Source organism: Xenopus laevis, chromosome 6S (genome assembly GCF_017654675.1).
Source record: "Xenopus laevis strain J_2021 chromosome 6S, Xenopus_laevis_v10.1, whole genome shotgun sequence".
Taxonomy (NCBI): domain Eukaryota; kingdom Metazoa; phylum Chordata; class Amphibia; order Anura; family Pipidae; genus Xenopus; species Xenopus laevis.
This window is the reverse complement of record NC_054382.1, coordinates 91,473,324-91,494,486: the sequence shown is the minus strand read 5'-3', so window position 1 is coordinate 91,494,486 and position 21,163 is coordinate 91,473,324. Positions and strand designations below refer to the sequence as shown.

Below are 21,163 nucleotides of genomic sequence, written 5' to 3'. Positions count from 1 at the left end.
AGAAGATATAAAGATGTAGAGTCATATTAAATTATAACGAATAAACATAACTAATTTAGCCCCTTATTAGCATTAGTAACCTGCAAGTTAGAGATAAAGTTTAAAGTTAGCAAACTCACCTGTCTTTAATAGGAATTGGTGTTGTTTTGCCAGGAAAATTGGGCGTAGTGTCTATTTTGGCTGTTGCACACCAGAAGGCAAATCTTCATTCCACATATAACATCTAATCCTGTATAAAAGTATGAATTAATAATATTAACAAATGAATCTGTTGCTGATTGTAGTGAATAATGATAGGCTCCATACTGACACTGTAGTGCTGGAAGCTCATGAGAGTGTAATTACTGTGGATGTCTGTTCATGTGTTAGAAAGAATCATAGCATGTCTGTGTTCTAGTCAGTCATTATGAAGCCAATGTTTTATAAAATGCTACAGCAGTGAAATAGCTATAGAAATATATGATTTAGTATTATTTAGAAGAAGAAGAAGAACAAAAAAACTTGGGCTATGAAACTTTGGGTTAGCCAACTCACCTTTGATTTTTAAATATTGGTTCCACTGGCACTGATTGGATTTGAACTTTGCAAATTTCTTTCGGAATTATGGTTTCTTTCCATGTATATTCCTTTAATCTGAAAAAAGCAAAGGTAAGAAAGATCATTAAAATCAATTCAATATGTAGTTTGGTGCAATACATCATTAGCTGTAACCTTTATTCATATACAGTAAGTAGTGCTTGGTCTAATGTTTCTGCCAATGGAGAAATGTCCTTCTCTGACACATTGGATAGAAGACTGGGTATCTTTTGTTATTCCAAGTAAAATATAAACTGGGAGGTTCCATTTGGGTATGAAGATGACATTTTGCAGTTAAAAACGACAATCCCACAGATTTTGGAGAGTTTTGATTTTAGCACACTATACTATTCTAAATAACCAATAGACCAGCCAGCATAACAGGGCAGTTTGGTATGGGGTTATTAAAATTAAGTTATATCACTAAACCTGACATTTAAGAGAAATGCACAGTAAACTCACTTTTTACTGGAGGTTTCCAAAGCTCTTTCTGGCTTTCCTTTAAATTCTAAAACTTTTTCAGGTTTTCCTCCAAATTCTGGCACTTTTTTAATTATTTGTGGTGTACTTTCCTTGACAGGAGACACCTGGTCCATAATTGAAGTCTGCTGTAATTCCCTGTACAAAAAAAGATGTTATTTTAATCACAGTGTATTTTTCCAAATAAGATAATGGTTTAATTTTTAGTGTGAATGTCTGAGTGACTAAAGCAAAGAACCCAAAGCTGCAAGGCAGCAAATGCTAACTGCTATGCTAACTGTTGTAATGCCTTGTCAGTTTCTCACACCAGCCCTGTTCTTACTGGCTTCAAAAAGTGTTAAAGAAAAATCATTTTTAAAAGGCATGTGTATATGCATCTGAGATCTATGGAAACATTTTTTTAAAGCCTATCCACATTAAGGGGGTTATTTACTAAACTCTGAATGCAAAATCTGACTCGGAATTTATCAAACCCTGAGGATGGAAAAGTCCGAATCTGAAAATCCAGCATCTCAGACCTGTCAAGGTGGCATATAAGTCAATGGAAACGTATTAAAAAAAAATCTTGTGAATAGGCCGTTTTCATTAGAATTTGGATTGTACGAATCGAAGTAACATTGTATTTGATCAAATTCGATTCTAAGTTTTTTCTAAAAAAAAACTTAGATTTTTCAAAGTCCACCAATTGACACCAAATGGGTTCTAGGAGGTCCCCCATAAGCTAAAACAGCAATTCGGCAGGTTTTAGATGGTGAATGGTCGTAGTCGAATTTCTAAAGAGACAATACATGATAAATTTCGATATTCACATTTTTTTCAAATTCAAATCAAATTTGGACTATTCCCTAGTCGAAGTACACAAAAAATAGCTCGAAATTTTAATTCTTTTAATTCGAATTTTCACTTTGACCCTTTATATATCTGCCCATACGTGTTAATAAATCATATCTATGTACATTACAGTAAATACATTTTGTTTTTGTTGACCAGATCTTTTTCCATTATTTATAAAACCGACATCCCAACAGATAATTTAGTAATTGCTTCATTTCTAATATACAGTGCGTAAAGTGCCAGCAAAAGGGAATAGTTATCCTATTGAGAATGGTTGGAGTGTTGCTTTGTGCTCACAAGTAACTAATAAGGACAGTGTCTTTGGGAGGGAAAGATAACCATTTAATGAGAAACGCAATGCCTGACATTTGGGGCACCAGCATTAAAGCGGTGGTTCACCTTTAAGTTAACTTTGAGTATATTATAGAATGATCAGTTCTAAGCAACTTTACAATTGGTCTTCATTATTTATTTTCTATAGTTATTGTAATTATTTGCATTTTTCTTCTGAATCTTTCCAGCTTCCAAATGGGGGTCACTGGCCCCATCTAAAAACAAATCCTCTATAAGGCTACGTAGTTATTGTTATTGCTACTTTTTATTACTCATCTTGCTATTCAGTCCCTCTCCTATTCATATTCTAGTCTTTTATTCAAATCAATGCATGGTTGCTAGGGTAATTTGGACCGTAACAACTAGATTGCTGAAATTGCAAACTGGAGAGCTAGAAAAAAAGCTAAATAACTCAAAAACCACATCGTCACCCATGTCCCCTCCCTTTTATTCATGCAATGGGACTGGCGCATGAGAAATTAAAAAAAATAATGTATCTCCTGTGCATCCCCAGTGTTTTTGAATTAATGTGGCATGACGCCCTAGGCTCGGGCCTTGGTGGCCTTTCCACAAATCCGACCTGTGTAAATTTAACCAATAACTAAAGACAAATTAAAACCAGATTAGGTAAAAATGATAATGACAAATTATTAAAAAAAAACGCTGATTTCTTTGTGATATTGAGAACTTAGTCAATAAGAAATGTTTTAAGTCGATATTTCCAATGATAAAGGTGTGATACAGAAAGGCAGTGTAGGCTATATAAGCTTTCCTTGGGTGTTGGCCAAAATTAATAAGATATATAATGATAAAGTAATGTAAAAGTATAGTTATAGCTTTAACTTATAATACTTACTATTTATTCATAGTTTGATCTCTTATCATACTTACTTTTTATCAGTAGTCTGATCAATAGTTGGAAGCTTTGTTTGTATTTCTACAGATGATTGTGGAACTTCCTGCAATTCCACCTTTTTCAGCTCCTTAGATAACACTTTGTCAGATTTTATGCGTTCTTTCTTTTTCTTACGGTCTTGTAATTTACGAGATATTTTCTTTGTCTTTGTTTTGTGAAATATTTTAGGTTCCCCAGCTGTGATCTCCTTCTTCTCTTGTGGTATTTCCAGAGATATTTTAGTTTCACTAGCTTTGGTCTTCTTTTCTTCTGGTATCTCAGATATTTTAGGTTCATTAACTGGAATCCCATTCTTTACCTTAGCCATTTTAAGATGATGAATTGGGGCCTTCTTTGCCCATTGCATAACTGTATCCCTATAGAGATAGAATGGATACAAAGACAATGTAAAAACAATTCTACTTCTCTTCAAGCCTTTCTTATTTATATTTTAGCCTTGTTCAGTGAACTCAACAACCAAATAATAGCAACAATTTCAGACAAAAACTGTATTTCAGAAACAAATAAAGGACAATGATATAAATCATGAACATTCTAGTTACACATACCAATAGTCTTTATGCTTTTGTATGAAATCTGGTGGAGGTGGCTTCTCTTCATCATAGGCCTTCTTCTTTCTTGCAAATATGCAATGCAGGATCCTAAACACAATTTGTACATTTTAGGTTGTATAAGGCTAATATGCAGAAATACATGAAATATTCTTTGTGAATTAGATTAACTACAATTACAAATCACAGCTGGGTTTGTATATTCAACTTACCATCCAATGGCTATTAGTCCTGCAACTACGCCAAGGATACTTATAACAGCAATATATAAAACTTCATTTTTGACAATTCCAGTATCCAGTTTTCCAATTTCTATTTCTTCAGGCTGTTCTGCTTCACTGCTTTGCTCGTCGGCTTCCTTATAATCTTCATCATCATCGTCATCTCTTTGGCCTGGTTTCTTGATTTTTACAAATGTATCCACGACATCTGATGCAAAGCCAGCTGCAAAACAAATATGAGTCAAATACAATAGGTTTGTGTAGGAAATTCATTTATTGTTATTGTATTGAAGATAGAACAGGGAATTTAAAGAAATTAACATCATTTACATTTTTTCCCCATGTTAACCTCAGGTCTGTATATTAAACTGCTGTAATATATAACTTTTATTTACCTGATGCTGAATTGAAACACTGGAGGCAGATACAAAATAGGCACATCCATGCGCGAATATAGATGGAGGGCATCACTGTATATAGGTTGTTTAGTATGAATAAAATAATAAGTTTTGCTGTGGGAAGATAAAAATTTAGAAGAATCAATGTAAATATAAACTAACATTAAAAGCAAAATTTGACATGAATAACTAAAATAACATGACAACAGGTTATTTATATGTAAGGGGTCATTTGTGACCACAGAGGCCAGGTGTACCCTTAGTACACTCCTTACACATCCCTGTCTCTGCATACCCTTTTTGAATTGAACACTACACGGTGCAGGCAATGCTCAATTCAAGACATATTCTGCAGGTCTCTGCACTCAGAAATTGAGTTTAGAGGACTGTTTCTATATTCAAATGCCCCACGCAGTGTGTAAACTGAAAAAAAACACCATGATTGTGGCTTTGTTTTGTACTTTGCATATTCTGTGTCTGCAAACACAATTGTAAATAAGCCCTGTAATGTTCATGTGTACCCTATACTTATTAAATTAACATTTTGGTTTTTTTCCCCTCAAAATAAGTTGCATCATACTGGGATAACTAAAGACATATATATAGATAAGTTTACCATATCTGCTGCAAAGGTATTGCTCTATATAAAATATTAAATACATTTAATGCTATGTGAATCACTAACTTGTTCCTAAATCTCTCTTTGTAGCATAAAAACAGTTACTTACCTATATTTTGTAGCATTTTAAGTATTTTTTTGTCTTTATGTGATAAGAAAATCAATTGATGTTGTCTGATCGGTAGTTATTTGAAAACTGCAGACAGTACAAGCCTTACATACACATTATCATATCCGTTATGTCACAATGCTGGTTGCTATTAGTTACATACAGCTGGCTGCAACATCAGTGATGTCATAATGTTGGTTGCACTTTTGTATTTAACTGTATATGGTCTGGATATCATTCAAATCCCTTATAGATCCATTGCAGGATGGGGGCCTTGGCCTTCTCAAGCTCTGGTTCTACTACTTAGTGGCACAGCTTTCATATATACATGATTGATTTATCCCACATCCCAAAAACCCCAATCTGCTTTTATACACACACTTCCTGTGATCTATTGAGTGACTTAGTCACTGCCCTGTGCACAAACTAAACTACCACTACTTTCACCCTATATTGCCTGGCAAAAGTCTCTACTGCCTCCCTACTTATTGTCACCCTGTACCCCTCTATGGGGAAGCTCACACTTGTTCCTAAATCTCTCTTTGTAGTATAAAAACAGTTTCCTACTAATGTTTTGTAAAGAAGCTGAAAAATCTCATTGTGACCCCACTTTGCACCCCAGTGTGTGCAACACCAGCCCGCAATTAATAACTCATTCTAAATTTGCGGCATGCATAATTATTATTAAAGATCAGTTGTTGTTTGAAACCAACAATTGTGTGGGACAGCCTTACTGACTAAGTTTATGATTACACTCCCCATATAAAAATAAAAGAGTTGCAGAACTGGCTTATAGAAATCTTTAAAGAATTTTAAAAATATAAACTATGGGGTTAACTCCATTAAATTCAGAGCTTAGGAGGGGTACTCTGTCGTCCATGATTGGCACATTGGCAGACTCTACTATGCTTGCACCAATTAGTTAAATAGGGAGGCAGTCAGATATCTTATATCTACGGCAACACCAGATTGAAATATGTCCCTGATCAAACCCTGGTAAATGGCATTTTTCTAAGGCAAAATTTATAAAATGTATTTATAAGTTTATAGCAATTCAACTATATAAATCGACATAAAAACTGTTTCTTACCTATATTTTGTAGCATTGTTAGTAGTTTTTTGTCTTTATAATGATAAGAAAAACAACTGATGTTGTCTGATCGATAGTTATTTGAAAAATAACTGCACAGTGTAAGCCTTACATACACATTATCACATCAGCGATGTCATAATGATGGTTGCTATTAGTTACATGCAGCTGGCTGCGACATCAGTGATTTCATAATGTTGGCTGCTATTAGTTACATACAGCTGGCTGTGAAATCAGTGATGTCATAATGCTGGTGTATAGCTATTTTTACCATATATATTATTGCTCCATTGAAAGGGATTTTTAAATTAACTATTAGTATGAAGTAGAAAATTTGGAATTGATTTTCATTTTTTATTATTTGTGGGCTGTTTTGCATTATTTAGCTTTTTATTTAGCAGCTCTCCAGTTTACACTTTAAGCAGTCTGGTTGCTAGGGTCCAAATTACCCAAACAACCATGCACTGATCTGAATAAGAGAAATCTAACATAGGAGTCAGTGGCAAGACCCAAGTTACTCAGGATGTACTCTCTCATTTTAATAGTTCGGTCCATGTCAGAACAACATATCACAAAAATGTGTGTCTACAGTGTATAAAGAAGCTCATTGGTGACCCCACTTTGCACCCCAGTGTGTGTAACACCAGCCCACCATCACTAATTCTCATATTGTGTCATGAATAATTATTATTAAAGATCAATTGTTGTTTGGAGTCAAAAATTGTGAGGAACAGAGCTTAGGAGGGGGGGTGGTACCCTGTCTTCCATGATTGGCATATTGGCAGACTCTACTTTGCTTGCACAAATTAGTAAAATAGGAGTTGGTGGTTTTAAATTCAAATTTGTGAGTTTTGAACCAAAATGTAAAATTCAAATTTACCATTCGAACCTTAGTAAATCTGCCCATTAGGGTCTATAAACACTACAACAGGGGTTGTAAAGCAGTCTGTCTGACTCTGCAGATTTTTGCCAATCCAGACCTTTGCCTGCCTGACCATTCTTTGAACTCTGCCTGTACCGACCCCTGCCTGTCTGACTATTCTTAAACTCTGCCTGCACCGACCCCTGCCTGCCTGACTATTCTTAAACTCTGCCTGCACCGACCCCTGCCTGTCTGACTATTCTTAAACTCTGCCTGTACTGATCCTGGCCTGCCTGACCATGGTATATAGTCTAATCTTTGTGAAGCTGGTGTTGCCTTCCGTCCTAACCTTGGTAACCAACATGCCCTTTGCTCGTTCAGAACGCTTGCTTTGCTCCTCTCGAGTTAAGACCTGGCGTCATCTGAGTAGCTGAGGGCTCCTCCCAAGGCCAAAGGCGGCTGCTACAGGAGGAAGATTGAGCTGTGACCGGGAACTTAGCATTTGTTCTGAATTTAGGGAGCCATACATGACAGAGACCTTAGATCTGGATGTTCAGACCTTAATCAACCTGGTTCAAAAGTTCTTTTAACATTATCTTAAGATTTCTTTATTTTATCTTTATCTTCTTTATCATCTTTTATTTTATTTAATTTTTTTTGCGATATCCCTCTGGTGGCCTGACCTGTCACTGTATTATGGGAGCTGAAATAGACTCAACCAAAGTAAATTCTTAACTCTCTTGTGACTGCACCAAAGTTGGTGATATATATGCACACAGAGCTGGGTTCTTGTCCTGCACCAAAAGTCCACCAGACACCTGCAGACACTGAAGCACACAGCGGCATAACTACTCGCCGGTTGGCTCTGGTATAGGATGAGCACACGGGCCCCTCCTGTCAGGCCTACCCCTATGATTCACGCACTGGTTACTGGGAGTTGTAGTTGAGCAGCTGCTAAAGGGCAGCCTATTTACATTTACTATGTATAAATCTGTAACATAGCAGGGCATTGCAAAACAAAATAGAACAGACTACCACTGTTGATCTACTGCTCCAAGCACCCAGCCACCCCCAAAAGCAATCCCTGGTTCCTGGGAGTTGTGCTTTTGCCTAGTCCCATAGGAGTGATGTATTAAGTGTGCCTGTGGCCTCTCACTAGTTGTATTGTGCACTGCACACTGACTAACCAGCACAAGCAACAGGTCCCTCTCCCCACACTCTCCCAGCCTATAAGGGATGCTCCTGGTAATTCAAGTTACATATAAAGTACATAGGACCTCATCCAAGTTTGAAAGGTGTGGTAGAGCAGTAGTAGTTAGTAACGATCTAGTAAATATTAGTAACCGATCTAATATACCTTGTTTTTGCATTAAAAATGGTACACTGTAAGGTGTGACAATTCCTCTTTTGCCAAATATTAAACACTATAAAAAATCAAATGCAAAGCGTTTATTGAAATAAGTTTTCCTCAGCTCTATAGACAAAGTTTGCTTGTAGCAAACTTTCCTGGTCTTTAGGCTGGACTTCCAAAGATATGTAGTCCTCTTCCAATTTATCCACGGATCTAAACAAATAGCAGAAGTCAGAAATATGGTTATATATACATAATAAAATAAATAATATAGTGTTTTATGTATATGATTTTTAATATAACATAATATCAGTTGTAAGTGTATATATATATATATAATAAATTGTAAGTATTTTAGTTACAAAAAATGTTGCATCACTAGTAGAATACTCACTGTTTTGTTTCTTTCTTCCGTTTAGTCCAATTTTTTCTGGATATTCAGATTATACTGATATTTTATATATTATTTCTGCTCTTCATGATCATCCCTATAAAAAGAAATCACAGTCTCCTCACCATTTATATGTAGATCCCTGATATTACCAATGTATATAAGCCTGCCAAATGGAATGGACTTTAGTTTCCATTTATATCGTGGGTGCAAAATAAATCAGTATACTGTAGTATAGTTAGGCAGCGCAGATGCTGCAGGTCACAATAGAGTCCTATACTTAACATTTGGTAAGTTTGCGCATGGTTAAGGTACTGTTCAGGCCCGGACTGGCAATCTGTGTGTTCTGGCAAATGCCAGAGGGGCTGCTATAAACTGCCATAGAAAGTAGGTATTTAGTGGGCTGGTGGGGGCTGTTTGGGCCTCTGTGTGGGCTGATTGGGCCTCTGTGTACCTGAAATGCCAGGGCCTATTTTAATTCTCAGTCCGGACCTGGTACTGTTCCAGAATACACTTGTAATATGCTCACTTTTACATATAAAGCCCCTGGATTCCCCACATATTCAGCCCCACAACTTGGAAAGTAATGCTCCAAAAACACTGCATTAACATATTTTCAGCTTTGTTAAGTAAAGAAGATGTAAAGATGTAGAGTCATATTAAATTATAATAAATAAACATAACTAATTTAGCCCCTTATTAGCATTAGTAACTTACCTGCAAGTTAGCGTTAGCGTCTTTAATAGCAATTGGTGTTACTTTGCCAGGAAATATTGGTCGTAGTGTTGCATCAGGCTGTTGCACACCAGAAGGCAAATCTTCATTCCACATATAACATCTAATCCTGTATAAAAGTATGAAATAATAATATTAAGAAATGAATCTGTTGCTGATTGTAGTGAATAATGATAGGCTGCATACTGACACTGTGGTGCTGGAAGCTCATGAGAGTGTAATTACTGTGGATGTCTGTTCATGTGTTAGAAAGAATCATGGCATGTCTGTGTTCTAGTCGATCATTATGAAGCCAATGTTTTATAAAATGCTACAGCAGTGAAATAGCTATAGGTTATGTGGGTTAGCCAACTCACCTTTCATTTTTAAATATTGGTTCCGCTGGCACTGATTGGACTTGAACTTTGCAAATTTCTTTCGGAATTATGGTTTCTTTCCATGTATATTCCTTTAATCTGAAAAAAGCGAAGGTAAGAAAGATCATTAAAATCCATTCAATATGTAGTTTGGTGCAATACATCATTAGCTGTAACCTTTATTCATATACAGTAAGTAGCACTTTGTCTAATGTTTCTGCCAATGGAGAAATGTCCTTCTCTGACACATTGGATAGAAGACTGGGTATCTTTTGTTATTCCAAGTAAAAAAAACTGGGAGGTTCCATTTGGGTATGAAGATGACATTTTGCAGTTAAAAAGACAGTTTTGATTTTAGCACACTATACTATTCTAAATAACCAATAGACCAGCCAGCATAACAGGTCAGTTTGGTATGGGGTTATTAAAATTAAGTTATATCACTAAACCTGACATTTAAGAGAAATGCACAGTAAACTCACTTTTTACTGGAGGTTTCCAAAGCTCTTTCTGGCTTTCCTTTAAATTCTAAAACTTTTTCGGGTTTTCCTCCAAATTCTGGCACTTTTTTAATTATTTGTGGTGTACTTTCCTTGACAGGAGACACCTGGTCCATAATTAAAGTCTGCTGTAATTCCCTGTACAAAAAAAATGTCAATTAAGATAATTAATTTTTAGTGTGAATGTCAACCCCGAGGATGTCAGAATCTGAAAATCCGGCATCTCAGACCTGTCAAGGTGGCATATAAGTCAATGGGAGAGAAGTCCCAATGATGTTTTTGATGTGCACTGCGTTTCGTGCAATACCCCGGATTTTCGGGCAAAATGCATAATAAAGCTGAGTTTTCGGGTAAAAAATTGTAAAATCTGATTTTTCTTCACGCAAAGCAAATTATTGGCAAAATGTAATAATAAATAATCATAAAAAACCCGAGCAGATTTGATCGGAGTTTGTAGCAGAAAATATTGAGATAAATTTGGATAACTAACCCCCTAAGGGGGCAGATTTATCAAGGTTTTAGATGGTGAATGGTCGTAGTCGAATTTCTAAAGAGACAATACATGAGAAATTTTGATATTCACATTTTTTTCAAATTCAAATCAAATTTGGACTATTCCCTAGTCGAAGTACACAAAAAATAGCTCGAAATTTTAATTTTGTTAATTTGAATTTTCACTTTGACCCTTTATATATCTGCCCATACGTGTTAATAAATCGTATCTATATAAATTACAGTAAATACATTTTGTTTTTTTGTTTTTGTTGACCAGATCTTTTTCCATTATTTATAAAACATCCCAACAGATAATTTTGTACTTGCTTCATTTCTCATATACAGTGCATAAAGTGCCAGCAAAAGGGAATAGTTATCCTATTGAGAATGGTTGGAGTGTTGCTTTGTGCTCACAAGTAACTAATAAGGACAGTGTCTTTGGGAGGGAAAGATAACCATTTAATGAGAAACGCAATGCCTGACATTTGGGGCACCAGCATTAAAGCGGTGGTTCACCTTTAAGTTAACTTTGAGTATATTATAGAATGATCAGTTCTAAGCAACTTTACAATTGGTCTTCATTATTTATTTTCTATAGTTATTGTAATTATTTGCATTTTTCTTCTGAATCTTTCCAGCTTCCAAATGGGGGTCACTGGCCCCATCTAAAAACAAATCTTCTGTAAGGCTACGTAGTTATTGTTATTGCTACTTTTTATTACTCATCTTGCTATTCAGTCCCTCTCCTATTCATATTCTAGTCTTTTATTCAAATCAATGCATGGTTGCTAGGGTAATTTGGACCGTAACAACTAGATTGCTGAAATTGCAAACTGGAGAGCTAGAAAAACAGCTAAATAACTCAAAAACCACATCGTCACCCATGTCCCCTCCCTTTTATTCATGCAATGGGATTGGCGCGTGAGAAATTAAAAAAAATAGTGTATCTCCTGTGCATCCCCAGTGTTTTTGAATTAATGTGGCATGACGCCCTAGGCTCGGGCCTTGGTGGCCTTTCCACAAATCGGGCCTGTGTAAATTTAACCAATAACTAAAGACAAATTAAAACCAGATTAGGTAAGAATGATAATGACAAATTATTCAGAAAATTTGTTTGTGATATTGAGAACTTAGTCAATTAGAAATGTTTTAAGTCGATATTTCCAATGATAAAGGTGTGATACAGAAAGGCAGTGTAGGCTGTATAAGCTTTCCTTGGGTGTTGGCCAAAATTAATAAGATATATAATGATAAAGTAATGTAAAATATAGTTATAGCTTCAACTTATAATACTTACTATTTATTCATAGTTTGATCTCTTATCATACTTACTTTTTATCAGTAGTCTGGTCAATAGTTGGAAGCTTTGTTTGTATTTCTACAGATGATTGTGGAACTTCCTGCAATTCCACCTTTTTCAGCTCCTTAGATAACACTTTGTCAGATTTTATGCGTTCTTTCTTTTTCTTACGGTCTTGTAATTTACGAGATATTTTCTTTGTCTTTGTTTTGGGAAATATTTTAGGTTCCCCAGCTGTGATCTCCTTCTTCTCTTGTGGTATTTCCAGAGATATTTTAGTTTCACTAGCTTTGGTCTTCTTTTCTTCTGGTATCTCAGATATTTTAGGTTCATTAACTGGAATCCCATTCTTTACCTTAGCCATTTTAAGATGATGAATTGGGGCCTTCTTTGCCCAATGCATAACTGTATCCCTATAGAGATAGAATGGATACAAAGACAATGTAAAAACAATTCTACTTCTCTTCAAGCCTTTCTTATTAATATTTTAGCCTTGTTCAGTGAACTCAACAACCAAATAATAGCAACATTTTCAGACAAAAACTGTATTTCAGAAACAAATAAAGGACAATTATATACATCATGAACATTCTAGTTACACATACCAATAGTCTTTATGCTTCTGTATGAAATCTGGTGGAGGTGGCTTCTCTTCATCATAGGCCTTCTTCTTTCTTGCAAATATGCAATGCAGGATCCTAAACACAATTTGTACATTTTAGGTTATATAAGGCTAATATGCAGAAATACATGAAATATTCTTTGTGAATTAGATTAACTACAATTACAAATCACAGCTGCGTTTGTATATTCAACTTACCATCCAATGGCTATTAGTCCTGCAACTACGCCAAGGATACTTATAACAGCAATATATAAAACTTCATTTTTGACAATTCCAGTATCCAGTTTTCCAATTTCTATTTCTTCAGGCTGTTCTGCTTCACTGCTTTGCTCGTCGGCTTCCTTATAATCTTCATCATCATCGTCATCTCTTTGGCCTGTTTTCTTGATTTTTACAAATGTATCCACGACATCTGATGCAAAGCCCGCTGCAAAACAAATATGAGTCATATACAATAGGTTTGTGTAGGAAATTAATTTATTGTTATTGTATTGAAGATAGAACAGGGAATTTAAAGAAATTAACATCATTTACATTTTTTCCCCATGTTAACCTCAGGTCTGTATATTAAACTGCTGTAATATATAATTTTTATTTACCTGATGCTGAACTGAAACACTGGAGGCAGATACAAAATAGGCACATCCATGCGCGAATATAGATGGAGGGCATCACTGTATATAGGTTGTTCAGTATGAATAAAATAATAAGTTTTGCTGTAGGAAGATAAAAATTTAGAAGAATCAATGTAAATATAAACTAACATTAAAAGCAAAATTTGACATGAATAACTAAAATAACAAGAAAACAGGTTATATTATTTGTAAGGGGTAATTTATGACCCCAGAGGCCAGGTGTACCCTTAGTACGCTCCTTACACTTCCCTGTCTCTGTATACCCTTTTTGAATTGAACACTAAACGGTGCAGGCAGTGCTCAATTCAAGACATATTCTGCAGGTCTCTGCACTCAGAAATTGAGTTTAGAGGACTGTTTCTATATTCAAATGCCCCACTTAGTGTGTAAACTGCCAAAAAAAACCATGATTGTTGCTTTGTTTTGTACTTTGCACATTCTGTGTGTGCAAACACAATTGTAAATAAGCCCTGTAATGTTCAATTGTTCCCTATAAAGAATTAAAATACTTGTTATATTAACATTTTGTTTTTTTTTCTCAAAATAAGTTGTATCATACTGGGATAACTAAAGACAGATATATAGATAAGTGTACCATATCTGCTGCAAAGGTATTGCTCTATAATAAATATTAAATACATTTAATGCTATGTGAATCACTAACTTGTTCCTAAATCTCTCTTTGTAGCATATAAATAGTTGCTTACCTATATTTTGTAGCATTTTAAGTATTTTTTTGTCTTTATGTGATAAGAAAATCAATTGATGTTGTCTGATCGGTAGTTATTTGAAACTAACTGCAGACAGTACAAGCCTTACATACACATTATCATATCCGTTATGTCACAATGCTGGTTGCTATTAGTTACATACAGCTGGCTGCGACATCAGTGATGTCATAATGTTAGTTGCTATTCATTACATACAGCTGGCTGCGACATCAGTGATGTCATAATGTTAGCTGCTATTCATTACATACAGCTGGCTGCAACATCAGTGATGTCATAATGTTGGTTGCACTATTGTCTTTAACTGTATATGGTCTGGATATCATTCAAGTCCCTTATAGATCCATTGCAGGATGGGGGCCTTGGCCTTTTCAAGCTCTGGTTCTACTACTTAGTGGCACAGCTGTCATATATACATGATTGATTTATCCCACATCCCAAAAACCCCAATCTGCTTTTATACACACACTTCCTGTGATCTATTGAGTCACTTAGTCACTGCCCTGTGCACAAACTAAACTACCACTACTTTCACCCTATATTGCCTGGCAAAAGTCTCTACTGCCTCCCTACTTATTGTCACCCTGTACCCCTCTATGGGGAAGCTCACACTTGTTCCTAAATCTCTCTTTGTAGCATAAAAACAGTTTCCTACTAATGTTTTGTAAAGAAGCTGAAAAATCTCATTGTGACCCCACTTTGAACCCCAGTGTATGTAACACCAGCCCACTATTACTAACTCATTCTAAATTTGTGGCTGCATAATTATTATTAAAGATCAGTTGTTGTTTGAAATCAAAAATTGTGTGGGACAGCCTTACTGACTAAGTTTATGATTACACTCCCCATATAAAAATTAAAGATTTGCAGAACTGCATGCCTAACTGGCTTATAGAAATCTTTAAAGAATTTTAAAAATACAAACTATGGAGTTCACTCCATTTAATACAGAGCGTAGGAGGGGTACTCCCAGCGTCGGACTGGGTGGCCTGAGGTCCACCGGGACTGCTGTCCAGGGGCCCCCCGCCCCCCCACTAAAACCCGTCGCCCAGCCGTTCGGCACGCATGCGCAACAACGGCGTTTGACGCGCATGCGCAACAACGGCGTTTGGCGCGCATGCGCAACAACTCAGTTCGGTGCGCATGCGCAACAACGCCACTCGGCGCTGCGCATCGCCGAAAATAATTTTTTTTTTTTCCAAAAAAACGTTCTGGCCCGGCGGGGGCCCGCGAGGGTCGGGGCCCACCGGGTTTTTTCCTGGTACCCCGCCGGCCCAGTCCGACACTGGGTACTCCCTCGTCCATGATTGGCATATTGGCAGACTCTACTATGCTTGCACCAATTATTATTAGTTAAATAAGGAGGCAGTCAGATATCTAATACCTACGGCAACACCAGATTGAAATATGTCCCTTATCAAACCCTGGTAAATGGCATTTTTCTAAGGCAAAATTTATAAAATGTATTTATAAGTTTATAGCAATTCAACTATATAAATCTAAATAAAAACTGTTTCTTACCTATATTTTGTAGCATTTTTAGTAGTTTTTTTGTCTTTATAATGATAAGAAAATCAAGTGATGTTGTCTGATCGATAGTTATTTGAAAAATAACTGCAGACAGTGTAAGCCTTACATACACATTATCACATCAGTGATGTCATAATGATGGTTGCTATTAGTTACATGCAGCTGGCTGCGACATCAGTGATGTCATAATGTTGGCTGCTATTAGTTACATACAGCTGGCTGTGAAATCAGTGATGTCATAATGCTGGTGTAGAGCTATTTTTACCATATATGGTATTGGTCCATATTAAAGGTATTATTAAATTAACTATTAGTATGATGTAGAAAATGTGGAATTGCTTTTCATTTTTTATTATTTGTGGGCTGTTTTGCATTATTTAGCTTTGTATTTAGCAGCTCTCCAGTTTACACTTTAAGCAGTCTGGTTGCTAGGGTCCAAATTACCCTAACAACCATGCACTTATCTGAATAAGAGAAATCTAACATAGGAGTCAGTGGCAAGACCCAAGTTACACAGCATGTACTCTCTCATTTTAATAGTTCCCTCCATGTCAGAACAACATATCACAAAAATGTGTGTCTACAGTGTATAAAGAAGCTGAAAAATCTCATTGTGTGTAACACCAGCCCACCATCACTAATTCTAATATTGTGGCATGAATAATTATTATTAAAGATCAGTTGTTGTTTGGAGTCAAAAATTGTGAGGGACAGAGCATAGGAGGGGGGGGGTACTCCGTCTTCCATGATTGGCATATTGGCAGGCTCTACTATACTGGCACAAATTAGTAAAATAGGAGTTGGTGATTTTAAAATCTGGGGGCAGCTGGGAAATTGACAAAATGTCTAGCCCCATGTCAGATTTCAAAATTGAATATAAAAAAAAATCTGTTTGAAATGGATTTCAGTGCAGAATTCTGCTAGACATTTTGTCAATTTCCCAGCTGCCCCCAGTCATGTGACTTGTGCCTGCACTTGAGGAGAGAAATGCTTTCTGGCAGGCTGCTGTTTTTCCTTCTCAATGTAACTGAATGTGTCTCAGTGGGACATGGGGTTTTTACTATTGAGTGTTGTTCTTAGATCTACCAGGCAGCTGTTAACTTGTGTTAGGGAGCTGTTATCTGGTTACCTTCCCATTGTTCTTTTGTTTGGCTGCTGGGGTGAAAAGGGAGGGGGGTGATATCACTGTAACTTGCAGTACAGCAGTAAAGAGTGATTGAAGTTTATCAGAGCACAAGTCACATGAATCCTGAAAAATAAAGTAAAATAAAGATGTTTAGCAATCACAGAGCTAAGCCCGCTAAGTTCCCTGTGATGAATAACATCTAGCCCCGGACCATTGTTCTTTTGTTTGGCTGCTGGGGTGAAAAGGGAGGGGGGTGATATCACTGTAACTTGCAGTACCGCAGTAAAGAGTGATTGAAGTTTATCAGAGCACAAGTCACATGAATCCTGAAAAATAAAGTAAAATAAAGATGTTTAGCAATCACAGAGCTAAGCCCGCTAAGTTCCCTGTGATGAATAACATCTAGCCCCGGACCTTTGTTAATCTTAACATGTTCTAGTCTCTTTTGAATTTCCTCATGTGTGAACCATCCATCATTAGTTGTATTACTAGAATTGGGACTATTAAATGCTTCATGGAGAAGAACCTAGGAGAATATGGGGGGGGGGGTAATGAAATTAGTTATAGCAAGGTATTCCAATCAGAAGCAGGAAAAAATGGATAAGGGGGTTATGTGATAACTATACTTTATTCACCTGTAGATCCATCCACAGGACTCAAGGTTATCCATTTAGGTCAGATTTCGATCACATTAAGAAAGGGGTTTTATTAAATGTCAAGTTGTGGAACTCTATCCCCAAAAAGGTTTGATGCTTTTTTTTAGAAAGTTACAAAATAAAGAACATTACTGAAATGAACTCTACAAAGGTATCCTGGGAGTGGTCTAATTGCTGTTCCAATTGTTAAGCAGGCTTGAACCTGATTGACGTTAGCCTTTTCCAACCTAGGGGTACAAGGGGAAGATTTGCTCAGGTTCGAAAACAAAATTTGGTCAAAACTCACAATTTTAAATTTAAAATCACCAACTCGAATTTGAATTGGCCCTTGGCCCTGGAAACAGTTCTAACTTGAATATCTGCCACCTAAAACCTGCCGAGTTCATGTAGAAGTTAATGGCACAGGTCCCTTGAACTATTTGAAGAGGTTAATAGTTGTGATGAGCCAAGTTTCACTGCAAAAATGATGCCCTATAGACTCAGATGGGAGGAAAAAAATGTTGCATGTCAAAAAATTGTAACGTACAAAAGTCAAGGTTAGAATTGTAGTCGTTTACATTTTTTCATAAATAAATACCATTCGAATTGTGAATTTATTAGTGCTTAAAAAACTCACATTACTCTAAAATTTGACCTTTGATAAATAAGCCCCCAGTATATAATATTTTTATTGATATTTATGCAGAAATGTAGCAGGGTTTATTAATGCATGTTGGCCATCTGCCATACCTTTTCCACAATGAATATGAATTGATTGATCTTTATTATCAGTTGACTTATGTTTTGAAATACTAGTGCAGTCCAAAAAATAAAAGCAAACATCTGATGGAGACTAGAGCAAACTTGTTAAGAGTTCCATTGTCCACACAGTCACTTGTAAAGGAATGCACCTTCATGCTTGAAAAATTCTGCTGATGTATTTGCCATATATATATATATATATATATATATATATATATATATATATATATATATATATATATATATATATATATAATGTACAGTTCAGGTACCTATATTATAATGGAATTAAACAGAAGTTTAAAACTTTGCCATTGCTGGCAAGATGATTGGGTCACAAACTGCAGTCCACTCTCTTGTACCTAAATCACTTTTGTTATAAAGGATAAAAAAATGATGTCTGATTATATCTAATTGCTTGTAGCTCAAATTCAATGGCATATAGTATCAAACAATTTGCTCTCTGAGACACAAGTTGATTTGCATGGGTTACAAGGAGGAAAGGACATTTAAGCTCTATTTCTGAAATTAAATATTATAAGAACTTACTATATATAATATGGATGACCACACTTGTATAAGCATAAGCTCTAGCTGTTTTTTCCCATGAGGCTTTGGTCTACTAATAAATCCATTAGCTTTTAATTGATGCCATGGGGCCTCCATATAACTCTCAGTATAGCTTTTGCTAGAATTTTGCAATGTATATGTTTTTATATAAAATATTAGTTGCCATGGTATGTGTAAACGCTGGGAAAAGCATGATATCTTACAACGGAAAGTGTGCCGGAGACTATATTGGCCAAGAGAACATATATTATCCCGCTTGTATACTTTTCACATGGTTTTAGAAAAGCAAATCCTACTGACAAAGGGCAGATTTTCAGAGAAGATCAAGCAGACTAATGTGGAAATGCTGTTAGCAGAGGCAACAAAGGGATACGACAAACTCACACACTTGTGCACTTGGAATTGTTTGAGCAGTTTATTTGAAGCCCATCTGTACATTAATAGTACTTGGCAAAGATGTGCTTGTTTTTCTGGGATTACAACATATGAGATCATTCTTATAACAACGGCTTGCTTTAGGGCTGGATGTTAAACGAAGCATTAAATACCTAGTTTATACTTAACATACATACAGCACCTTACAGACTTGCTTCACAAGAAATATATTTGCACACAGGAATAACTGGTACAGTATATTTGAAATTTCCGTTATTGCTGCGGGCTGGAAAATATCCAGTAATCACATTTTCCTGTAATAGGCATCTGTTTTAAAAATAAAATTTAAAAGAAAATGGAATTATATTATTAAAATATGGTCTATGGGAGATGATCTTCCCATAATTCGGAGCTCTCTGGATAATGGGTTTCCGGATTACATATCCCATACCTATATATGGAAGACAAACTAGAGCATAATTTATTCCACTTCTACCTTGCATACTAGTTTCCGTGTCCAACTGTATTTTAGGTATGGGGAACCTGTTATCCAGAATGCTCGGACCTGGGTTTTTTCTGATAAAGGATCTTCTGTAATTTGGATTTTCATACCTTAAGGCTACTAGAAAATCATATAAACATAAATAAACCCAATTTTGCTTCCAAATAAGGATGAATTATATCTTAGTTAAGATCAAGTACAAGGTACTGTTTTATTATTACAGAGAAATTAAATCATTTTTAAAATTATCAAGTATTTGGATAAAATGGTTTCTTTGGGAGACTGCCTTGCCATAAATTTGGAGCTTTCAGAATGATGTGTTTCCAGATAACGGATCCCATACCTGTATTTCTAATAAAATTGTAGGGTAACAGAGTATAATATTTTGGCTGCCAGGGTCAGTGACCCTTATCTGGAAGTTGGGATAGGCACAACAGGAGGGCAAATAAATGAAAACCCATAAAAATGTTTTAAAATTTAAGCCTAATTGGAAAATTTCTAAGAGCTCTACACCGCAAAAAGAGGCAGATTTATCAAGGGTCAAATTTAGAGTTTGTAAAAACTCCCATAAACTCCCATAAATTCACATCAATTCGAGTTTTTTCTCTGAAAAAAACTCGATTTTCAGGAAGGCTGCAAACAACTCCAAATTGATCCCGGGACGTCCCCAATAGGCTAAAATAGCAATTCGGCAGGTTTAAGGTGGCGAATAGTCAAGTTAAAATTCTTAAAGGGCTAGTACATGATACATTTCAAAAATCTAATTTGCATTTTTTTTAACTATTCCCTAGTCGAATTCCACTTAAAAAAACCTAGAAAAATTCAAAATTCGAATTGGAAAATTTTAATTTTCACTTTCAACCCTTGATAAATCTGCCCCTAAAAGTTACCTAACAGGTTCAATGTCGCATAGAACCTTTTACTGGTGTGACATTTATTTTTTGGAATTCTTGGATCCTGGGGTTAAGATAGATGAATGAGTATAGCAGAATTCAGAACGGATTGGAGTTGTGAAAGGTGGTATATTGGAACACCTGCAAGGAGTACTTTAAAGTAGTCAAGATGGGAAATAATAAGAGATTAAAGAAGTATTCTAGTTGTATCTAAGCCATACATCCCAACTGTCCCTTTTTTGGAGGGACAGTCCCTCTTTTGACAGCTCAACCCGCAGTCCCTCATTTGTACTGGAAAGTCCCTCTTTTCTCTGCACTGAACAGCCAGAAAAAGAAACAAAGTTTCTCACTTAATTGGCTTTTAGCAGAGAGCCCAGAACAGCTAACAGGTGCAAATAAGATACTTTGTAACAATTTTGAGACACAAAAACACAGTTTAGATAAGGAGAAATATTTTCAAACTTTCATAACCTGCCAAATTTTGTAAAACAAACATGGTAATTAGGGGGTGTGGCCACAGAAAGGGGTGTGGTCAAAAAATTGCTGCGCTATGTGCGGAAAAATTTTTTTTGTCCCTCTTTTTACTTCCAAAATGTTGGGAGGTATGTCTAAGCTGAGATTTGTTTTGCCACCAATATGAGTTTAAGCATCTTAAGTTACCATCA

The 21,163-nt window shown here is 35.9% G+C and overlaps 2 protein-coding genes across 2 annotated transcripts; both read right to left on the bottom strand.

The window, feature by feature from the left end:
• Positions 1–71: 71 nt before the first annotated feature.
• On the bottom strand, positions 72–4,392 carry LOC108695593. The gene is made up of 7 exons (XM_041567812.1): positions 4,307–4,392; positions 3,903–4,134; positions 3,688–3,780; positions 3,115–3,495; positions 1,039–1,194; positions 535–633; positions 72–229 (listed from the first exon to the last, which is right to left on the bottom strand). The coding sequence occupies exons 1-7, from the start codon at positions 4,377–4,379 to the stop codon at positions 172–174; spliced, it is 1,092 nt and encodes a 363-aa protein (XP_041423746.1). The 5' UTR covers positions 4,380–4,392; the 3' UTR covers positions 72–171.
• A 4,292-nt stretch (positions 4,393–8,684) lies between these two features.
• LOC121395150 lies at positions 8,685–13,257 on the bottom strand. The gene is made up of 7 exons (XM_041567811.1): positions 12,938–13,257; positions 12,723–12,815; positions 12,150–12,530; positions 10,305–10,460; positions 9,823–9,921; positions 9,449–9,575; positions 8,685–8,828 (listed from the first exon to the last, which is right to left on the bottom strand). The coding sequence occupies exons 1-7, from the start codon at positions 13,189–13,191 to the stop codon at positions 8,823–8,825; spliced, it is 1,116 nt and encodes a 371-aa protein (XP_041423745.1). The 5' UTR covers positions 13,192–13,257; the 3' UTR covers positions 8,685–8,822.
• Positions 13,258–21,163: the final 7,906 nt, after the last annotated feature.

Bases quoted from the DNA above. Each gene is read 5' to 3' on its own strand.
- LOC121395150 (XM_041567811.1), bottom strand. From the start codon at position 13,191: ATGACTCATATTTGTTTTGCAGCGGGCTTTGCATCAGATGTCGTGGAT. The intron at 12,816-12,937 runs GTAAGTTGAATA...AATTGTGTTTAG, and splicing joins GGACTAATAGCCATTGGATG to GATCCTGCATTGCATATTTG. The intron at 10,461-12,149 runs GTAAGTATGATA...TTTTTTGTACAG, and splicing joins GACCAGACTACTGATAAAAA to GGAATTACAGCAGACTTTAA.
- LOC108695593 (XM_041567812.1), bottom strand. From the start codon at position 4,379: ATGCCCTCCATCTATATTCGCGCATGGATGTGCCTATTTTGTATCTGC. The intron at 3,496-3,687 runs GTATGTGTAACT...CTATCTCTATAG, and splicing joins CAAAAGCATAAAGACTATTG to GGATACAGTTATGCAATGGG. The intron at 634-1,038 runs GTGAGTTTACTG...TGCTTTTTTCAG, and splicing joins TTGGAAACCTCCAGTAAAAA to ATTAAAGGAATATACATGGA.